Source organism: Girardinichthys multiradiatus, chromosome 1 (assembly GCF_021462225.1).
Source record: "Girardinichthys multiradiatus isolate DD_20200921_A chromosome 1, DD_fGirMul_XY1, whole genome shotgun sequence".
Classification (NCBI taxonomy): domain Eukaryota; kingdom Metazoa; phylum Chordata; class Actinopteri; order Cyprinodontiformes; family Goodeidae; genus Girardinichthys; species Girardinichthys multiradiatus.
This window is the reverse complement of record NC_061794.1, coordinates 44,359,353-44,379,555: the sequence shown is the minus strand read 5'-3', so window position 1 is coordinate 44,379,555 and position 20,203 is coordinate 44,359,353. Positions and strand designations below refer to the sequence as shown.

Sequence of the window (20,203 nt, the reverse complement as noted above, 5' to 3'; positions counted from 1 at the left end):
CAACATCTAAAAATGGAGAGATTATGAAACATCTACAAACCATGTAAGACATGCCAATCCACCAAAACGTCATCAATTAGAAAGTAACTCTGAAGGAGCTGCAGAGATCCACAGCTCGGGTTGGAGAATGTGTTGACTGGACATTAACTGTGTGCTCTTTATAGAAGAGAAGAAAGCCGTTGTTGAAAGTAAGCCATAATAACTGTAAGATTTGTCACAAGCCATGCAGGGTACTCAGGCAAAATATGGAACAAGGTATTCTGACCCTAACAATATTCTCTGGGACCTTTGTTTTCTGCTTTGCTTGACAGACCCATGCAATAAATTAGAATATTGTTGAAAAGTTAATTTATTTCCGTAACTTAGCTCATTAAGTGAAACACAATATAATGGACACAAACTGATGTTTTCAAACCTTTATTTATGTTAATTATGAGGATTTTCTGCTAGCAGCTAATGAAAACATGACATTTTATATCAGAATTTTACAATCTTCCCCATAAAAAACGTTTTAATGCAGAAATGTGGGCTTTTGAAATGTATGTTTTATAAATGTTTAAAGGTTATTTTCAAAAAAATACCCTTAATCTGATGAACAATGGAACAACATTGGAATACATGTTCTATTTTACTGAATGTGACTATATTCTGCTCCCTTATTCCCTATAGGTCCCATCAGCCATTTCCTCAGTTAATCAGCAGTTACGTGCCTTCCCTCACAGCTGTACCCAGTTTCTAATCAACCACCTGCTTCTTGTTCAGTTAGCAGTTCTCCTACTTAAAGCTCTCACAGTTGGTCAGATTATCCTGTTACTCATGCCCACATGTTTCTATGGGTTCCTTTAGGGAATCTAGTTTTTAAATTTTCTTTTCAGTAAAATTGTTTATTTTTATCTTCCTGGCTCTTGCCTCCCTCAAGGCCCTTTACCATTACATGACATTTAGCTTTTAGGCTCACATGCGAAACCCTTTGTGTGGCTGATAATTAATACCACACATAACCCTAAACACAGCATTCCCACAGTGAAACATTTAGGTGGGTATCATGCTATGGAGAGGGTTTTCTTTGGAAAGAACAAGAAAGCTGGTCCAACTTGATGGAAAGATGTAAGGAATTAAAAATAGGACAAACTTGAAATGAACTTGTTTGAGACAGCAAAAGGCTTGAGTTTGGGTGGAGGTTCAGCTTGCAGCTGGGCAACGGCCCCAAATATGTGGCCAGAGCTACAGTGGAAGGACTTAGATCAAAGCATATTAATTGTTAGAATAGTTCAGTCAAAGCCCAGGCCCAAAACAATTTAGATTCCGGGGAAAGACTTGAAAATTGATTTTCATGTATGCTTTCTATTTAATACGTACCCTCCACTATTTTCAAAGATGTACAGGTCCTTCTCAAAATATTACCATATTGTGATAAAGTTCATTATTTTCCATAATGTCATGATGAAAATTTAACATTCATATATTTTAGATTCATTGCACACTAACTGAAATATTTCAGGTCTTTTATTGTCTTAATACGGATGATTTTGGCATACAGCTCATGAAAACCCAAAATTCCTATCTCACAAAATTAGCATATTATTAAAAGGGTCTCTAAACGAGCTATGAACCTAATCATCTGAATCAACGAGTTAACTCTAAACACCTGCAAAAGATTCCTGAGGCCTTTAAAACTCCCAGCCTGGTTCATCACTCAAAACCCCAATCATGAGTAAGACTGCCGACCTGACTGCTGTCCAGAAGGCCACTATTGACACCCTCAAACAAGAGGGTAAGACACAGAAAGAAATTTCTGAACGAATAGGCTGTTCCCAGAGTGCTGTATCAAGGCACCTCAGTGGGAAGTCTGTAGGAAGGAAAAAGTGTGGCAGAAAACGCTGCACAACGAGAAGAGGTGACCGGACCCTGAGGAAGATTGTGGAGAAGGGCCGATTCCAGACCTTGGGGGACCTGCGGAAGCAGTGGACTGAGTCTGGAGTAGAAACATCCAGAGCCACCGTGCACAGGCGTGTGCAGGAAATGGGCTACAGGTGCCGCATTCCCCAGGTCAAGCCACTTTTGAACCAGAAACAGTGGCAGAAGCGCCTGACCTGGGCTACAGAGAAGCAGCACTGGACTGTTGCTCAGTGGTCCAAAGTACTTTTTGCGGATGAAAGCAAATTCTGCATGTCATTCAGAAATCAAGGTGCCAGAGTCTGGAGGAAGACTGGGGAGAAGGAAATGCCAAAATGCCAGAAGTCCAGTGTCAAGTACCCACAGTCAGTGATGGTCTGGGGTGCCGTGTCAGCTGCTGGTGTTGGTCCACTGTGTTTTATCAAGGGCAGGGTCAATGCAGCTAGCTATCAGGAGATTTTGAAGCACTTCATGCTTCCATCTGCTGAAAAGCTTTATGGAGATGAAGATTTCATTTTTCAGCACGACCTGGCACCTGCTCACAGTGCCAAAACCACTGGTAAATGGTTTCCTGACCATGGTATCACTGTGCTCAATTGGCCTGCCAACTCTCCTGACCTGAACCCCATAGAGAATCTGTGGGATATTGTGAAGAGAACGTTGAGAGACTCAAGACCCAACACTCTGGATGAGCTAAAGGCCGCTATCAAAGCATCCTGGGCCTCCATAAGACCTCAGCAGTGCCACAGGCTGATTGCCTCCATGCCACGCCGCATTGAAGCAGTCATTTCTGCCAAAGGATTCCCGACCAAGTATTGAGTGCATAACTGTACATGATTATTTGAAGGTTGACGGTTTTTGTATTAAAAACACTTTTCTTTTATTGGTCGGATGAAATATACTAATTTTGTGAGATAGGAATTTTGGGTTTTCATGAGCTGTATGCCAAAATCATCCGTATTAAGACAATAAAAGATCTGAAATATTTCAGTTAGTGTGCAATGAATCTAAAATACATGAATGTTAAATTTTCATCATGACATTATGGAAAATAATGAACTTTATCACAATATGCTAATATTTTGAGAAGGACCTGTATGTGTAAGTGTTGTGTATGTAAGTTATTCACTACCTTGTCTTAGTTTATCTCATGAAATCTCCATAGAAAATACATTGGACTTTGTGGCTGTAACCTGAAAAAAGTGGGAAAAGCCTCAAGCCAGGCTCTGTTAGACATATTTCAGTTTTGCATTTATTTATCTAAGATGTAATTTATTTGCTTTGAGTTATGTTTCACCAGTTCTCTTACTGATTCTTGGTTCTTTTCGTGCAAATGTCCATTTGTAGATTTTATTGCATTAATAAAAAATGAATACGGGAGGACAATCACCACAGCGTTTGAGAGCAGTTATCCCTGATCAGATGTATTTTCTTTCATTTTCACATATCAGGAAGTTAATATATCCAGGAAGCTAACAGAGACTTCAGAAATAGTTTAACGCTAATATAAAATATAAACTCTAATCTATTATCTCTCTGCATTTTGTGTCTGCACTCTCATACAGGAGGCATCCTGCAACAGATGGAGAATATGCTCTGCCACATTGTTGGGTATCAGGTTTTGTCTTTGCATCGATGCATCGACACAGTCAGCTCCATGCCATGGAGGACCACTCCCATCTCCAGCATTCCCATCCTCCTCTCTCCTTATACCAAGCAGCTGCTCGGACTCTCCCTGCTTCACAGCTGCTGGGGAGGGACATGAAAAGGGGGAGGAGGAGTAGATGGGAATGTTCTCAAGTATTCCTGGCTCACAACCATTCCTGTTTCCTGTTTTTCTCTTTCATCCCTGCTGTCATATAGAGAGTGATAAATCCTCAATGCCCTTGCTTTAGAACAGAGAGAGAAATCCCACATTTAGATTCACATTTCTGCTGGAAAAAAGCCGTGATTTATAAATCTCTTAAATATTTTTGATTCCTAACAGCATTTAAAGCTGGAGGCTCCTGGTTGCCACCGCCTTGTACTTCCAAGGCACTTTGAATTATTTCAAATATACTGCTTTTGAGGCAGTTTCAGTTCCTCGAACAGGCCAGAACCAGAAGAACCTGCACGAACCCAGCCTCTGAGACACAGGCAGCCACGTGATCGTCCCACTGCATGACATCATTGCAGAGGATCTGGGACAAAGAGGGAGGAGATCGGAGGAGCTGCCATGTTGGACTGATATCATCACAGCAGCTCTCTGCAACATGAACGGCCTGCAGCCTTCAGCTTGTGATGGAAGCTTCTTGATATTTTGATGTCTATGTTGGCATTTCGACCCATTTGTTTCAGATGCGGCGAGAAAATGCCACACCCAGGTGGATGCTGATGTATGCATAATAAATTAGCTTTGTCTGAACCCTCCCATTACTTCAAATTTTCCCTTTCAAATTATTTTATATGAGGCTGAGGAGAAACATATTACACCAATACCCCTATCACGTAATACATATAAGCTTAAACAGACTGCATAGATTAGTATTATGTTAAAAATTTGCTGATTAAGTCCTACAAAAATCCTAAAATATCCTGCAGTCTGATCTGTGCAGCATCACCAAATGGCGGCAGTAGAATCGTGTTTTTCCACTCTGTACAGGAGCAAATCCGCTGCCCTGTCGGCATAAATCTGCTTGCACCGCCCTCCCATTCAGCAGTTGTTGCATCGACCCCGTTGGGTACAACACGCAACGCAAACCCCCCGTTTTTACAAAGCCTCCTTCTTGGCGTTTTCTCCTTCTCTTCTTCCTCCTTGAACCTCAGACGGAAAAATGGTAAGTAATGGTTATTAATTGTTGTAAATATATCTCGACTGGAAGAATTTGTGAGGGAGAAAATGATCTCCGTTCAGGCCGAGCCGGTGTCTCGGCTGTCAAACGACGTCGCGAAGGATTTTGTTCTTTCCGTAAGGCTTTTAACACATGGGGGTGTTTTATTTCAGGTGTTCGATCTTTACTGTGTATTTTAGTTACATTTAAGATGCAACGGTGATGTCAGTTTATAAAGATGATGCACAGATTGGTGCGCAATTGGGGAACGGCGTGATTGTCATTGTTTGGTAAGAACAATGCTCGACTGGTGGCATTTAGACGCACAATGAAAGCGATACAACGCATAAAATGCTAATAAACAACCATATTTGCTTCATTATTTAAATTTACCTTAAATATTTCAGTTTAATCTGTTTATACACAATAATTTGAATATTACGACGTTCTTCATTAAGGTGTGGAGGGGCGTATTGGGTGTACTGTAGATGAATGGACTCACTATGATGGCTTTTATTTTTTATTTATAGTATCAATACATGATTTATAAAAATAAATGATGTATGTTATTTTAAACAAGGTGGCAACTCACAGCATAAATTTGATTAAATTCACCTTCTTACAGCAAATCTGATCTGATCCAATAAACCCTAATTATAAAAAAACATACATTCGCTGTCATTGTGCATCTCCAGGGAGATCAGGTGGAATATTCTAGGCCCATCCAGTGCCTGCACGCATGCAAATTAATTTGCATGCGTGCCTATGCTTGCAAAAGAGACGCAATGGTTGGAGAAAAAGGCCAGAGCATGAAAAAAGCGAATCAAAGACGAGGGCGGGGGATGCTGCTGGCAGGCATTTCGAGTCCCTTGCCCAGTGTGGTGCAGGGTGGTGCCTCCTCCTGCTGCACTTCCTGCTACCCACAGACAGGGGGAACAGTTAAACGTCTCCTCAATTATAATGGGTTTAATCTAAATTGACACGTCTTGTTCCTTGCTCCACAGCGTGAGTGCATCTCTATCCACGTCGGTCAGGCTGGTGTCCAGATTGGCAATGCCTGCTGGGAGCTCTACTGTCTGGAACATGGGATCCAGCCGGACGGACAGATGCCCAGCGACAAAACTCTTGGAGGAGGAGATGATTCCTTCAACACCTTCTTCAGCGAGACTGGAGCTGGAAAGCATGTCCCCAGAGCCGTTTTTGTAGATCTGGAGCCCACTGTCATCGGTAAGCATGATTATTTCTGGTTGAAAATAGGGAACTACTGTGAAATAACCGTAAACTTAAGCTAATTTGGTGCTTTATTTTCTACTCAGATGAGGTTCGCACAGGGACCTACCGTCAGCTGTTCCACCCTGAGCAGCTGATCACTGGGAAAGAAGATGCTGCCAATAACTACGCCCGTGGACACTACACCATTGGCAAAGAGATTATTGACCTGGTACTGGACAGGATTCGCAAACTGGTGGGTAAACCTAATGCCAGTATTTAACAAATTTCTCATTGGGTCTTCAAGTGGGTCAGCAATTGATTTTGGTTTCCATCTTTGTCCCCAGGCTGACCAGTGCACAGGCCTGCAGGGCTTCCTGGTTTTCCACAGTTTCGGTGGAGGAACCGGTTCAGGTTTTACCTCCCTGCTGATGGAGCGGCTCTCGGTGGATTATGGAAAGAAGTCCAAGCTGGAGTTTTCAATCTACCCAGCTCCCCAAGTGTCCACTGCTGTTGTGGAGCCCTACAACTCCATCCTGACCACCCACACCACCCTGGAGCACTCCGACTGTGCCTTCATGGTGGACAATGAGGCCATTTATGATATCTGCCGCAGAAACCTCGACATCGAACGCCCCACCTACACCAACCTGAACAGACTGATCAGCCAGATTGTGTCCTCCATCACTGCGTCTCTGCGTTTTGATGGTGCCCTGAATGTTGATCTGACAGAGTTCCAGACCAACTTGGTGCCGTACCCCCGTATCCACTTCCCTCTGGCCACCTACGCCCCTGTGATCTCTGCAGAGAAGGCTTACCACGAGCAGCTCTCAGTGGCTGAGATCACCAACGCCTGCTTCGAGCCGGCCAATCAGATGGTAAAATGTGACCCTCGCCACGGAAAGTACATGGCCTGCTGCCTTCTGTTCCGTGGTGACGTGGTGCCCAAAGATGTGAATGCTGCCATCGCCACCATCAAAACCAAACGCACCATCCAGTTTGTGGACTGGTGTCCCACTGGCTTCAAGGTTGGCATAAACTACCAGCCTCCCACTGTGGTCCCTGGTGGTGACCTAGCCAAGGTTCAGAGGGCAGTGTGCATGCTGAGCAACACCACTGCTATTGCAGAGGCCTGGGCTCGGCTGGATCACAAGTTCGATCTGATGTACGCCAAGCGTGCATTCGTCCACTGGTATGTGGGTGAGGGGATGGAGGAGGGAGAGTTCTCCGAGGCCAGGGAGGACATGGCAGCTTTGGAGAAGGATTATGAGGAGGTTGGGGTTGACTCCATTGAGGGTGAGGGAGAGGAGGAAGGAGAAGAGTATTAAAATAAACAGAGGAGTTGAGCAGGAATTAACTACAACACGTTCTTAAACGCATTCAAACCAGAGATGTTTGTCCATCAAAGTATCAATTTGGCTGTTTGAATAAAACTCCTGAAATTGTCAAGTTTGGCTTTGTTCTGAATAAAATCTCTGATGTGAAGTTGTTTGTCTAATTATTATTTTTTTTAATGTTGAAATGTTATATTGGAGTTTTTTCTATAAAATGCAAAAATTGACAACTTGATATATACACTTTAAATTATTTAAAAAATCAACATTTTGCAGGATAAAAAAATTATACCTTTATATTCTAAAGATGTATGATGGTACTAAACTAAAATAAACACACAAGCTCTGAAATATTTAAAACATTTATTTGAAAAACATCCAAATCCAGATTTGTACAAATCCTAGAGTTTGTGTTCAAACTTGCTTCAAGAAAGTAAAAAAAAAAAAAAAGAATCAGCACACCTAAAGCACAATCTAAAGACACTATTTAATTTTAACACTATGTAATACGTATTTGTGAGGCCTTTATTTAGAAAACAAGTATAAAAAGCATCCCAGGGGCCACGCTCTGTATTTGATTGTGTGATGCTGGGGATTTACAGCGGCCTGTCCTGCAGCAGAGGGCTGTTGTCGATGGCTCCTCGTCTGTTCAGGGACTTCCAGAGTATCGAAGCTGCAGAGGAGCCGCAGACCCCACTAAGCTGTGGGCCTTCAGATGCAACTTTGTCTTCCGTCAAAGGACGGTAGGGTTTAAGACGCCTGTCCGAACATGAAGAATAGACATCATTTACACTTGTACACGTTGTAATTCAAGGATGAAAATTATTTAACTGAACCCCAGATAATTAAGAGGTTCTGTTGATGATATGTTGAGTTCTTGAAATTCTTTTGTAACATTTTCACAGAAAATAATTTATATAGAAATATTTTTAACAAGGTACACTGGCTTTTTGAATGAAAAGATTACTTTTGAATACATTGGTTTGCCTGAGTTGCTTCCAGTGAACAGTTGAGTGAATCCACCACTGGATTTAGCCAATCACAGATTAAACTTACTGGGTGAGGCAAACTTTGGAGTTTGCGAACATTAACAAAATCAAGCCCACGATAAGGTGGTTGATATGACGCCACAAAATGTAGCCAAGGGCTGTCTTGGACAAGCAATCAGTGTTACCATGGCGACATATGTAGAAAAAAATCAAGTATCAAAAGCAGTTATCAAGTAAAGATAAGGCAGTTTTAAAAAATAAAATTTATTTTTGATGCACTAAACCCAAGCCAGATGAAAATGGCAAATAAAGTCCAAAATATGATTGCTAGGGCTGCACTTTTCATACATTGTTATAGAGAACTTCTTGCAGCTTACCTTTGGGTTGGGTAAGAAATGTTTTAATGGCCAACACAAAGGAGAACACAGTTGTTATTAATGGTAAGGTAAGAGTTTTAAACGAACTTTATTTGGTAAGCACAATTGGTTGTAAGCATTTCATTTTAAAACCTACTCCTCATCTGTAACCTACACTGCTGTAAGCCTAAATTCAACATCTACCCATTACTTAAAAGATCTTTGTGCTTTAATATTTTCAAGCAAGCATTATCAGTAGGTTTGGATCTAGATCTAGGCCAAACGCAGCCAACCGGGTGCAGTAAACCATTATCCCTCCAGGAAATATGACAGTATCGAGAACAGAGTAACCTGATATGAAACTATACGAGCAGAAGCAGACACAGAGGACTGTTTATTTATGTAAATACTTCCATATTACTTTCTTACAACTAAATTGTCTTCATCTTGATAATTTCTTGATAGTTTACTCAAGGTTTGTAGTCACGACCAGTTAATGATAAAGCCTCAACTCTTTGTTTCTGATGCCACAGTTTACAAAAGCTCAGAAACATAAATTTTCATAAAAAAGAATTTAAAAAAAACAACTTTGTGCAACATTTTCTCTTTCAGAGTCGCAGACAGCAAGTTATGTGACATACCTCTACAATGTTAGAAATAAGTTAGCTTTAATAACGCATTAGATGTTGTTCAAAATATGAAAGGTCATCTTAGAAACAACTGAAAGGCTGAATTCCAACTTGAAGACACCAGGGCTTCTCACCAACCCTTCACTCAAAATCCAATATGACTGCTCAGCTTGGCGGCCAAAATTGTTGCAATAGTTGTTGCAATAAACTGTTTTTTGAAGATGTGTATTTCATTAAATCATTCATCAGCCATACAACATGTTTTTGTCATATTTGAATGTATAAAATGCTGAGAAATACATTTTATTTTTAACAATAATCTGGTCACTAAGCCACAATAATTTGCAAATCTTACAGTTTTTTTGATTTGTAGATAAAATAAAGTATGGTTAATTGTAAGTCTCAGTTTTCTGAAGTAATTCAAAGTAATTCAGTATGATATAAAGCCTCTCTAGTGGTCTCTATCTCTTGGATAAAAGAACACCCTCAACTGGTTTCCAGGTCATAACAGACAACAATGAATGCATGCACTCACGCCTAAGGGCAATGTAGAGAGGCCGATAAACCTGCAAGGTGGTGGTTTTTCATATTGGGAAAATGTATCCAGAGAGAATATGTAAATTCATTAAAGGTCCTGGGTGGGATTCAATGCAGGTCCTTCCTGCTGCAGACGGGCAGTGCCAACAACTTCCCAACTACGCATCCTGTCAAGAAACTGCCTCTTGAGCTTGAATGTTAAATTATTAATTGTATGTATCTAGGTAAAACGTAAAAACATTTTCTTTAAAGTATATTTGATTGGAGATAACCATAAATTAAGAGGAAAAACACATTTGTTTGCCCAGTGCTCCTAGAAATGCTTTCTTGTGTTCTCTTCTTCTTGCATTTTTGAAATTCTTCTAATTACATCTAATAAAGGAGTCACCTGTATGTCAGAGCTATGCTGTAAATGTATAGTTTCCTGTGGAATGTATAAACTGGCATATACATATGTTATTGATCTGAGATAGTACCTTAAACATGTGCAACTACTTTACAACTACTATAGGCAGCAACATCAGTGTAATGTTTATTGGACTTATGTAGAGATCCATTTGAAATGAAACAGGAACTGGAGCAACTCGGCTTCCAACATTTAAAGATAGGAAAGCAGATGGGGACAGAAAGCAGTAGAAGCCCTTCAGGACATGCTGTAACAATGAGGGGAGCGAATCAACTGCTGCTTTCAGTACTGAGGAAGAAGGAGATATGGCTAATTTGTATATGTTCCTATCCATGCAAATTAAAGAAGTTGTAGATATAAATATTACTTCAAGCTCTAGGATCCTTGATAAAAGCCACTGTGGAAAGTTTGAGCGAGGGGAGGATTTTCACAACGACAGTTCTTACTTGTAGGAGTATCCGACGATTCCCACTGCAAGAATGAGTACCAGGACACCCAACAACATGACGATGGTGCCGGAGGAAGACAGACCTGAGCCTGTAAAAAAAGTTAACAGTGTCAAGATGCCTGACAGAGCTGCCTACGATCTGGAGCATTGCTGGTTTGTTACATACCCATGTCTACAGTGAATTTGGCAGTGGTGGCAGCTAAACTGACATCATTTGCCATGGAAATGTTGATGCAGTAGACCCCAGAGGAATTAAAGAAATGACGCAACACCAACTGGCACTCTTTGGAGGGCTCTACCATGTTGCACGCCATGTGAATAGGCTTCAGACATTTTGAATCCAGAATCACACTGCAAACCTCTTTGGGAAGGCTGTGGGAGGAAGAAAACCCAATGAATGGAAACTTTGTTGAAGTTCTATGCAACGTTGATTTATTCCTGACCAAAATTATAGCACACGAGCTTTACTGTAACTAATTATATGTGCTCTTTTTCAGACTCTAACCTTGAAAACTGGCTCAGAGTTTATCTGTTCTTTCTTTATAGGTGAAATGACTAAAGCAGCTACATCCATTAACATTTACTTTTCCTTCCCATAGAAAGTACTCCTGGATCAGTGCTTCTGTATTCTTTGTGTGTCTCTGCTCTGTTCTCACAAACCCCCAGTCGGTCGTGGCAGATGGCCGCTCACACTGAGCCTGGTTCTGCTGGAGGTTTCTTCCTTTTAAAAGGGAGTTTTTCCTCTCCACTGTCGCTACATGCATCAGTCTGACAGAGAGAGGTATCCCAATCCTTGTGGTTTTTAGTATAACAATGAACATCAGTGGGACCCTTTGTGGGGTTCCTTGAGATGACATTGTTGTAAATAAGCGCCGTTTAACTAAATAATCTGAACTGAAACTATCTGTGTAGTTATGCTGCTATAGGCTTAGGCTGCTGGAGGACATAATGACCACTTTCACCCTCTTCGCTACATTCTCACACTACTGTCCAATTTTGCATTATTTGCTGTTATTTCAGCTTTTAACTTTGTTCTCTCTATTCTCTTCCTAGAAGCTACACCTGGCCTGACTCTGTGTCTACCTGTGACACCTTTATGGAGAGGGGCATCGTCCAAGCTTCTGCTGGCAACAACTTAATGCTCACCCTCTACCGATGACCCACATAGCCCTGTCTTTTAGTGTTTAACCCTTTCTCTCTCCTAGACATGGCGATTGACTGAGCTTTTACTGTGACTAACTCTATGTGCTCTCTTTCAGACTCTAACCTTGAAAACTGGCTCAGAGTTTATCTGTTCTTTCTTTCTTGGTGAAATGACTAAAGGAGCTACATCCATTAACATTTACATTTCCTTCCAATAGAAAGGACTCCTGGATCCGTGCTTCTTTGTTCTTTTTGTGTCTCTACTCCGTTCTTTCTCTCAAACCCCCAGTCGGTTGTAGCAGATGGCTGCTCACACTGAGCCTGGTTCTGCTGGAGGTTTCTTCCTTTTAAAAGGGAGTTTTTCCTCTCCACTGTCGATACATGCATGCTCAGTATGAGGGATTGCTGCAAAGTCAACGCCAGTGACTGTCCACTGTCTCTACATGCTCATCCAGGAGGAGGGAATGCTGCAAGTCACTGACTGGATGTACTCTGCTGGGTTTACTGCACTGTTCAATGATTAGGATTAATTGGAATGTATGTACCTGACTGTTGTGAAGTGCCTTGAGACAACATGTGTTGTGAATTGGCGCTATATAAATAAAACTGAATTGAATTGAATTGAGTACACACCTTCCTTGGCAGGTCACAGTTATGTCTAAAACATTTCTGTCTTTTTGAGGTGTTGTCATCAGAACGTTTTCCATTTGCACAATCTCTACTTTTTCAATGCCCTCTGGAAGAAAAAAAGATGAGCAGCATTTATGGGAATTTCCATCTTAAAATGTACTTTGTTGTTTGTTTTTTTTTGTTGTTTACCTGGATTTTATAAAATAACTCACCAAAGACTTCAATGCCAGTGCAGAAGGAACCATATCTATATATCACGCAGTCATCATCAGATGGTTTATCTTCTGCGTCTCTCTTAGCAACAAGAAAGGCTGCAGCTCGCCCTGATAGCCTCACTGTTCTCTTTGCATCTGGTCACCACAAACAGAATATGTAGACTGTTATTAGGGGTTTTTGTTATCTGGTAGCTAACTCAAAGAGCATGCATGCATTTATTCAACTTTAAAATACCAAAAATTCTGAATCAGCTTCATTGTGCACAAAGTAGGAATTTCACCTTGGTTTTTAAACACTCACTGCATACAAACATTAAACATTGATATATAAACATTAGATGAAAAACATTAAGAATAAAAACAAGAATAGTCACAGAGTTGGTCTGGGGGAAGAAACTGTATCTGTTGTGGGTGCCCTCTGTAGCACCGACCTGAAAAGTCTAAACAGTTTGTGTCCAGGATGTGTGGGGTCTGCAGAGATCTTTGCTTCCTTTCCTGACCCTAGATCTTTACAAGTCATGGATGGAGGGAAGGTCAGCCCTGATGATCCTCTCAGCAGACCTAAATGTCCCTGTTTTGTGGCTGAGCCAAACCACACAGTGATGGACGAACACAGGACAGAATGAATAATGGCTGGATAGAAGATGACCAGCAGCTCTCATGGAAATTTTTACTTCTTGACCTGCTGCAGAAAGCACAGTATTTGCTGGGCCTTCTTTCGGGGACCATCTCAGATCCTGAGAAAGGTGGTTCCTGGAACTGGAAGTGATCCACAGTAGATACTGTGTTGTTAAAGGTGAGGGGAGGGAGTTTGTGGGTTGTTCTCCAGAAGTCCAGAAGTCCACCAACATCTCCACTGTCCTGAAGTGTTTACGATTCTGTCACACTGTGACATCAGTACACCAACATTCATTTAGATAAAAGCAGATTTCCCCTCCTTTCATTTTTCCCTGAGAGCTCTGTACTGCGGCCTGCTCGAAACGGCTGGATGCCTGACATCAGAAATGCACTGTCCAGGATGTGTTCACAGAGCCAACCTTTGGTGAAGCAGAGAAGAAATCCCAGTTCCTTGTTTTGAAAAGGAGCAGCTCATCTATTTTGTTTGCCAGGGAGCGAACCAGCGAAGATCTAAGAGAAAGTTTCTAGACTGGTGTAAACCAGAGATAAACTGCTTAAAGAGGACTCCCCTGATGCTTAGGAGTTGGTCTCTGGTGAAACTAACTGGAAAATAGCAGCAAAGAACAAAACAAATGTAGAAAAACACATAAAGTAGAAGGCAGTAACAGTATTGGAAGGTCAGTAGAGTCTGATGTTTAAACAATAGGTAGAAACATTTTAGTTCACATTTTAGCTTTTAATCCTACATTCAAAACTCCTTTGTAGAAAGCCCTTCTTTTACAGCTCTTTAAGCGGATGGATGGATGGATGGATGGATGGATGGATGGTTTGCAATATGTTTACATTTTTGGGAAACAGATTGGTTTACATAACTGGTTCAGTACTTTGCTTTAAACAGGCACATTCTGGTTGTGTGTTTTATTACCTTTGGTCACTCAGGAACGTTTTCTTTCCTTTTCTAAAGTAGTAGTTACTTACTTCCTGTCATCTCATTGGCAGCCGGCAGCTTGTTCATAAGGGATGGAGTCTTTGCCATTGTGGCCGCTTCCTGGAGGGGCTGAATGATGGAGGCAGTGGAGGCTTCGCTCTCAGCGTTGTCCTCCTCAGTGTCTGAGGGAACCATGTTGATATTCAAATGAGCTGGCTTGGTGGAGATCACTATGGGAACAGCAGACACCAGAGCAGGACCTTTCACTTCATACACAGAAAATTATTGAATTAGTTTGACGAAGTCATTGAAATACTGGCAAACATTATGTCTTCATTCCAGGTCACTATACAGAGAAAATAGACGCAGTTCATTTCATTTATACACTGTCCTGTTCAATATAATAAAAAATACAGTTCAACATACTGAGATTGTACATCTAAGTGGTTGTAAAATCCCAAATCATTCAAATTATTATTCTATTATTGCATCTGATTTCTTTGGGATTTCTATCACGTTCAATCTGAACGTGCACAACCAGGCAGCAGGAAAAAAAATAGCTAGGGGGAGCAAATATTTGCTTCAACTAATAGGGGATTTATGTGGTTTCTAAAACTTGATTGTCCTTAAAATGTTGTTGTTTTTGGCAACTTGCAATTAATTTAGATTAAACAGGTTCTAAAACACGGGTTGCACGGTGGTGCAGTTGGTAGCACTGTTGCCTTGCAGCAAGAAGGTCCTGGGTTCAATTCCCATCCAGGGGTCTTTCTGCATGAAGTTTGCATGTTCTCCCTGTGCATGCATGGGTTCTCACCGGGTACTCTGGCTTCCTCCCACAGTCCAAAGACATGCCTGTTAGGTTAATTGGTCACTCTAAATTGCCCTTAGGTATATGAGTGAGTGTGTGTATGGTTGTTTGTGTGTTGCCCTGCTATGGACTGGCGACCTGTCCAGGGTGTACCCTGCCTCTCGCACATAGACTGCTGGAGATAGGCACCAGCTTCCCCACGACCCACTATGGAATAAGCGGTAGAAAATGACTGACTGATGGTTCTAATATCATCTAATATTTTCCTCTACCTTCCCTCTTGTCAGCTTCAATTAGGTGAGACCCAGGAACTCAACTATAAAACATAATCAGTGTCCCATCCAGAGATTCAAATTTCCACCCAGTAAATACATAAAATATATTAACAGGTTGTTACCTGTGGTGGCCTGATCTGCAGGTGACCCAGGGGTAGAGTTTGGGGTGTTGGACGGTGGGTCGCAGGCCTTATCAGGTATGACCGCCTGGATGACCACCTGGGGTTTGAATGAGCCAGAGCTAACATATGTGTGAGTGACAGTCAGCTCTCTGGATATGAGGGCTCCACTTTCATCCCCAAAGTCCCAGTTGAAGGTGACGTCCGCGTTGCTGAGGTACTCGCTGGGGTCGTGGAGGGTCACGGTGAAGGCGATCGCTCTGTTCTGCACGAAGCGCATGTCCCCAGCCACGAAGTCGTTGACTTGGTCCAGGGCAATGGCAAAGGGGATTTGATCTGAGGAGATAACACAGTTTTAGTTTTAGTCATTAAACTGGTTGTTTTAATAAACCAAAAGTTTAAGCAAAATTGAGGCACAGATTTTTTAAATGGTTGAGAATTTGCGAATGTCCTTCTTGAAGCTTAATGTTAGCCTGCTTTATCCATTCCAGAACCAGTGATGATGCATGTTTGGGACGAATGTCCTGTTATAACGCCCAGGCGTGTTCACCTTTCAACAATCCAAGCTGTTGATCTGAGGTTAAGTTGAAGAATTTGGGAATAGTTCTTGTTGTGGAAAATTCTTTTTAATGCTCTGAACTTCCCTTACCCCTCTCCCCTCTGACCTCTGTGTTTTGTTACCCTAGAGGAGTTGGTCTGTAACTCTTAAGTTGAGGTAACACCCACATACTCTTTAAATACTGTGTATAAATGTTGATCGGGGCTCTGCTTCACTGACTAAGCTCAGTGACAGGGTCTTCAAACGCTGAATGCCTTTGAATAAAACTTATAAAGACAAAGTCTGGATTTTCTCTTTTAATGAGTTAATTTCTCTCCCACTTTGTTAAGAAAATTCCAATACACTCTCCATCCACATTTCTCCACTCACTTTGCTCCATGAACACTAATAATTAAACAGACCCTCAGCATGATAATAACACTACCATGCTTGACAGTTGGTAAACAGCTACATTTTTGTCATGCCTGACCTAAAAACCTTTCTGCGGAAAGCATTTTGCTTGTCATGTGGGCAGGTCAGACTGATAGTCGTGCTTGAAGGTGCTGATTTTTTTGGGATGGCATCCTCTCAGTCAATGTTGATTTTAAACTGGCTTCTTTGTGGAAGCAGTTTCCAGTTTATAATGATATTGTCCTTTGGTGGTTTTTGGGTTGTTCATGAACATCCCAACCAATCCTTATTTATTTGAGGATGACAGGCTGTGTCTGGTGGTTAAAGCTTGGACATTGTTGAGTTTTCTAACATTTCAATGATCAGAAATGCAAATTAAAACTGGTTCTGGAACTAGTTTCCAAACTCCTGATATCAATACAATTAGAAATTTGTGGTCTGGGATGAAAAGACAAGTCCATGCCAAGAAACCAACCAAGTTAAATAAATTCCTGCAAGAAGAATTATCCAACCTAGACCCAGTCGTTTCAAATAAATAAACACCAGATACTGAGTGCAAGTAAACTATTGACTAGAACTGTGCAGACATGCCAAATTCACACTCAATCAAGGTTCAGCAGTCAAAACCTCCAGTGTAAACATCTTGCACTTCCATTTCTGGATTTCTGTTCAGTTCAAACTTACCAGTGATGGAAAACTGTGTAGAGGCATATCCTAAAGGAATAAATTTTTCCTTGCTCCGGGAGTGATAGATGACAATGTCCATGGTGTAGGAGCCCAGTGGGATGTCATCTGTACTAATAGTCAGAGAAGAGGAGGGCCCATCTGCTACCTGCCAGTACTGACCTGCCAAAGGAGCAGACAAAGAGAAATCAGTCAGTACATGCTGTCCATGAAGATTCAAGGGACTGAGTTGTTGAGATCTCCACTCACCCCATGTCTTCCACACAAACACGTAGGCTGGCTTTTTGTCATCCTTTACTGGTGTCCCATCGGGAAAAACAGCTATGTCCTTTGTTGAGTAAACTGGCTCTGACTTAAAGTACTTTGTTCCTGCAAAGAGAGAGAGCGAGAGGTGGTTATCAAAATATGTTCAAAGAATGGTCTCAATTTTATTTATATATATATATGTATATATATATAGTAACATCTAGATATCTAGATTGGTCGTCTGCAACCTCTACATTCCAAAGACCTATTTTCGCCCTCAGTCCAGCAAAATCAAACTCATTTAAAGCCACAAATGTTACATGATCTTTTGTAAAAAAAAAAAAGAGCTTAGATTAATATCTACTGAAGCACATTCGTTGTCATTTTTTAAAGAAAGAGTGTGTGTGTGTGTGTGTGTGTGTGTGTGTGTGTGTGTGTGTGTGTGTGTTACCATTGACTACACAGTCTTCAGCCCAGACCACATTTCCGTCAGGCAGCACCTTTTGGTTGTGGGGAAACTGTAGGTCAATGGTAAAGGTGACTTTGGCTCCAGTCAGAGTTGGTGAATCATTCCCAACATTGAAGATCACTCTTCCACCTTATCACGAAGAAAGGTTGAAATATATCTTTATCAGTCCTGCTCGTGTGGTGGAAGAAGATATGACACTGCGGTTCACAACATTACAACACAACAACCTTGCCAGGAGTTTTGAAATCTCGGGTCGCCATCTTTCCAGATCGGGAACACTTTAGTGTTCCATGATGGGTAGCGAGTGAAGCGGTTTTTAGCCTCTAAAACACAAAGAATACGGTCAATACGGCAATTAATTTGAATATAACCCTAAAAAAATTATTTATTGAAATCTTCATGATTTGGGGAGATTTTACAAATTGTTTTATGCTCGAAATAAGTCAGGGATGAATTGGTTAATTTTAACAACAATGAAAACTTGTGGTACCAATCTCTTTCATGTGATGCTAATCTGAGTGCCCAGGATTATATTACGGATTAACAGTGTCTCGGGGCAGAATTAGGATAAAATATCCAGACTGGCAACAGAACTCAGTCTAAATCAAGCATTTGATCATGATTATTCAAGGGACAATGGGGAAATGGGACACATCAAGTGGAACACCCAAACAGAAATCTGCTTTATTCAGTGTGTTTGGAAGCATGTGGGATTTATTTCAGAGACATTTAAAAAGGTTGAATGAAAGCATTCTGTAGAACAACTTTAGCAGAATTAACTCACATCTTCTGTCCGATTTTATTTGACTCTTCCATAGTCATGGAGGAAGTTTGGCCCATGGTAATTTAAAGAATTTACTTCAGTTCATTAAATTTTGCAGGTCTCACCAGCATCAGGTCTGTACTTTGACTGGACCACTGCAACAAATTGATTTTCTTTATCTTCAGCAGTTCTGTTGTTGATTTGCTGCTGTGTTTGGCATTGTTGTCTTTTTGATAACTCAGTTTGGGTCGAGCTTCAGCTGTCGGACAGATGGCCTCTCATTTGAATCCAGAATCGTTTGGTACACAGAGGAGTTCATTATTGACTCAATGACTGCAATGTTCCCAGGTCATGTGACTATGAAAACAAGCCCACATCATCACCCCTGACCCACTGTGCCTATCAGTTGTTATGCAATGTTTGAGCAGATATGCAGATGTGCTTGGTTTTCTCCAAACATAAAACTCTGCATTATCACCAGACATCTTTACTATCTTCTGGTCTTTTCAAAGGACACTGTTCCAAGCATCTTGTGGATCATTCAGATGCAGCATAGCAAACCTGAGCCAGACAACTATATTATTTTCAGAGAAGAGAAGCTTTCTCCTGAGTGTCATTTAAATAAGTTATATTTCTTTATTCTTTTTCTAATAATGTTGTGATGGGATTTAACATGCTTATCAACGCCTGTAGTATCGTAGAAGGATCTCTTGGGGGTTTATTTATAGTTGGAATAAATTTGTTGGGATGTCCATTCCTAGATGGATTGGCTGCTGTCCTCATCTCCCAAAATGTTTTATTCAAATTGTTGGAAAACGTGTCTTACAGTCTACCACAGATTGATGGGCAGCAACAGCTGCTTCTCAAAGTCAATTTCTGATTGCTATTTGCTTTCCATCCAGGTGTTATCTTAACAGAACCTGCCCCCAGAAAAGCTACCTTTCCAAAGTCTGCCTTTCAAATAAAACCATTAAACAATTGCAGATGATTAGTAGCACTTGGCTGCTGGTTTCTTTCTCAAATCCTTTTGGAAAAAACAAGTGTTTACTTATATGCTCCCACATATGTATTGATAGTAGTAGAAATGTTAGTTTCCCTCATCACAATTAGTGTAGTTCTCAGATTTTCTGATGGAAATTTGACATACCACAACTGCCAAAATGAGACACACGTATTAACAGTTAAATCTGTATGAGATCATCTGAACAGATGGTTGTTGTTTACTAACCAAATAATTAAACTTGCATCTTTTAACTTGTAGAACTCAGCATCAGAAGTTCCTCTAATTCAGTTTAGATCTTATACATTAGCTACATTTAAGCATGCAACACTTTGTTTTATCCATGGTAAATTCGTAAATAATAAGTGACTAATCTTCTGTACTCACTCGCTGAAGTTTGTGAAGTTACTGTCAGAAGCACCAAGAACAGCGTGGACGTCCACATCATCTTGTCCCTGTGAAACGTCCACTTACTAAGCAGGAGGCAGCAACAAACTGCCTTTATAAACTCCCTGAGGTTTTAGCAGCAAAAGCACCTGCCCCTCTGCTGCATCACCCCTCCTCAGCAAAGATCTGAGTCTGCTTTGTTTAATTGTGATTTATTTACAGTAAATGCAGCTCAGGAGGATTACAGTCACAGCAGACAAAGCATCACATAATTACCCAAGAATTTCTGATTCTACATGAACTTGTTGCGAAGCTGGATGAGGCAGTGTGCATAAACCAAATGACAGGCCAGGCA

At 41.1% G+C, this 20,203-nt stretch overlaps 2 protein-coding genes across 3 annotated transcripts; one reads left to right on the top strand and one right to left on the bottom strand.

The window, feature by feature from the left end:
- Positions 1-4,560: 4,560 nt before the first annotated feature.
- On the top strand, positions 4,561-7,400 carry tuba1c (tubulin, alpha 1c). Its single transcript, XM_047361276.1, has 4 exons — positions 4,561-4,712; positions 5,711-5,933; positions 6,023-6,171; positions 6,263-7,400. Exons 1-4 carry the CDS (start codon positions 4,710-4,712, stop codon positions 7,241-7,243), a joined length of 1,356 nt encoding a protein of 451 aa, XP_047217232.1. The 5' UTR covers positions 4,561-4,709; the 3' UTR covers positions 7,244-7,400.
- A 195-nt stretch (positions 7,401-7,595) lies between these two features.
- Positions 7,596-19,977, bottom strand: pmelb (premelanosome protein b). 2 transcript variants are annotated; one of them, XM_047360696.1, is made up of 12 exons: positions 19,849-19,977; positions 17,926-18,021; positions 17,681-17,827; positions 17,233-17,352; positions 16,984-17,145; positions 15,354-15,686; positions 14,199-14,414; positions 12,600-12,737; positions 12,391-12,493; positions 10,781-10,986; positions 10,613-10,703; positions 7,596-8,008 (listed from the first exon to the last, which is right to left on the bottom strand). In XM_047360696.1, the coding sequence occupies exons 1-12, from the start codon at positions 19,907-19,909 to the stop codon at positions 7,846-7,848; spliced, it is 1,836 nt and encodes a 611-aa protein (XP_047216652.1). In that variant the 5' UTR covers positions 19,910-19,977; the 3' UTR covers positions 7,596-7,845. The 2 variants fall into 2 exon arrangements, with proteins under 2 accessions (XP_047216652.1, XP_047216730.1); XM_047360774.1 differs by having other exon boundaries at positions 14,199-14,378.
- Between the last annotated feature and the right edge of the window lie 226 nt (positions 19,978-20,203).

What these genes read in the sequence shown, in the direction of transcription:
- pmelb (XM_047360696.1), bottom strand. Translation starts at nt 19,909, where the DNA reads ATGATGTGGACGTCCACGCTGTTCTTGGTGCTTCTGACAGTAACTTCA. An exon ending in TGAAGACTGTGTAGTCAATG is followed by an intron (nt 17,353 to 17,680) that starts GTAACACACACA and finishes CTCTCTTTGCAG; the next exon opens with GAACAAAGTACTTTAAGTCA. An exon ending in ACTGTGACCTGCCAAGGAAG is followed by an intron (nt 10,987 to 12,390) that starts GTGTGTACTCAA and finishes TTCCTCCCACAG; the next exon opens with CCTTCCCAAAGAGGTTTGCA.
- tuba1c (XM_047361276.1), top strand. An exon ending in TCTGGAGCCCACTGTCATCG is followed by an intron (nt 5,934 to 6,022) that starts GTAAGCATGATT and finishes TTTTCTACTCAG; the next exon opens with ATGAGGTTCGCACAGGGACC. An exon ending in TGGACAGGATTCGCAAACTG is followed by an intron (nt 6,172 to 6,262) that starts GTGGGTAAACCT and finishes CTTTGTCCCCAG; the next exon opens with GCTGACCAGTGCACAGGCCT.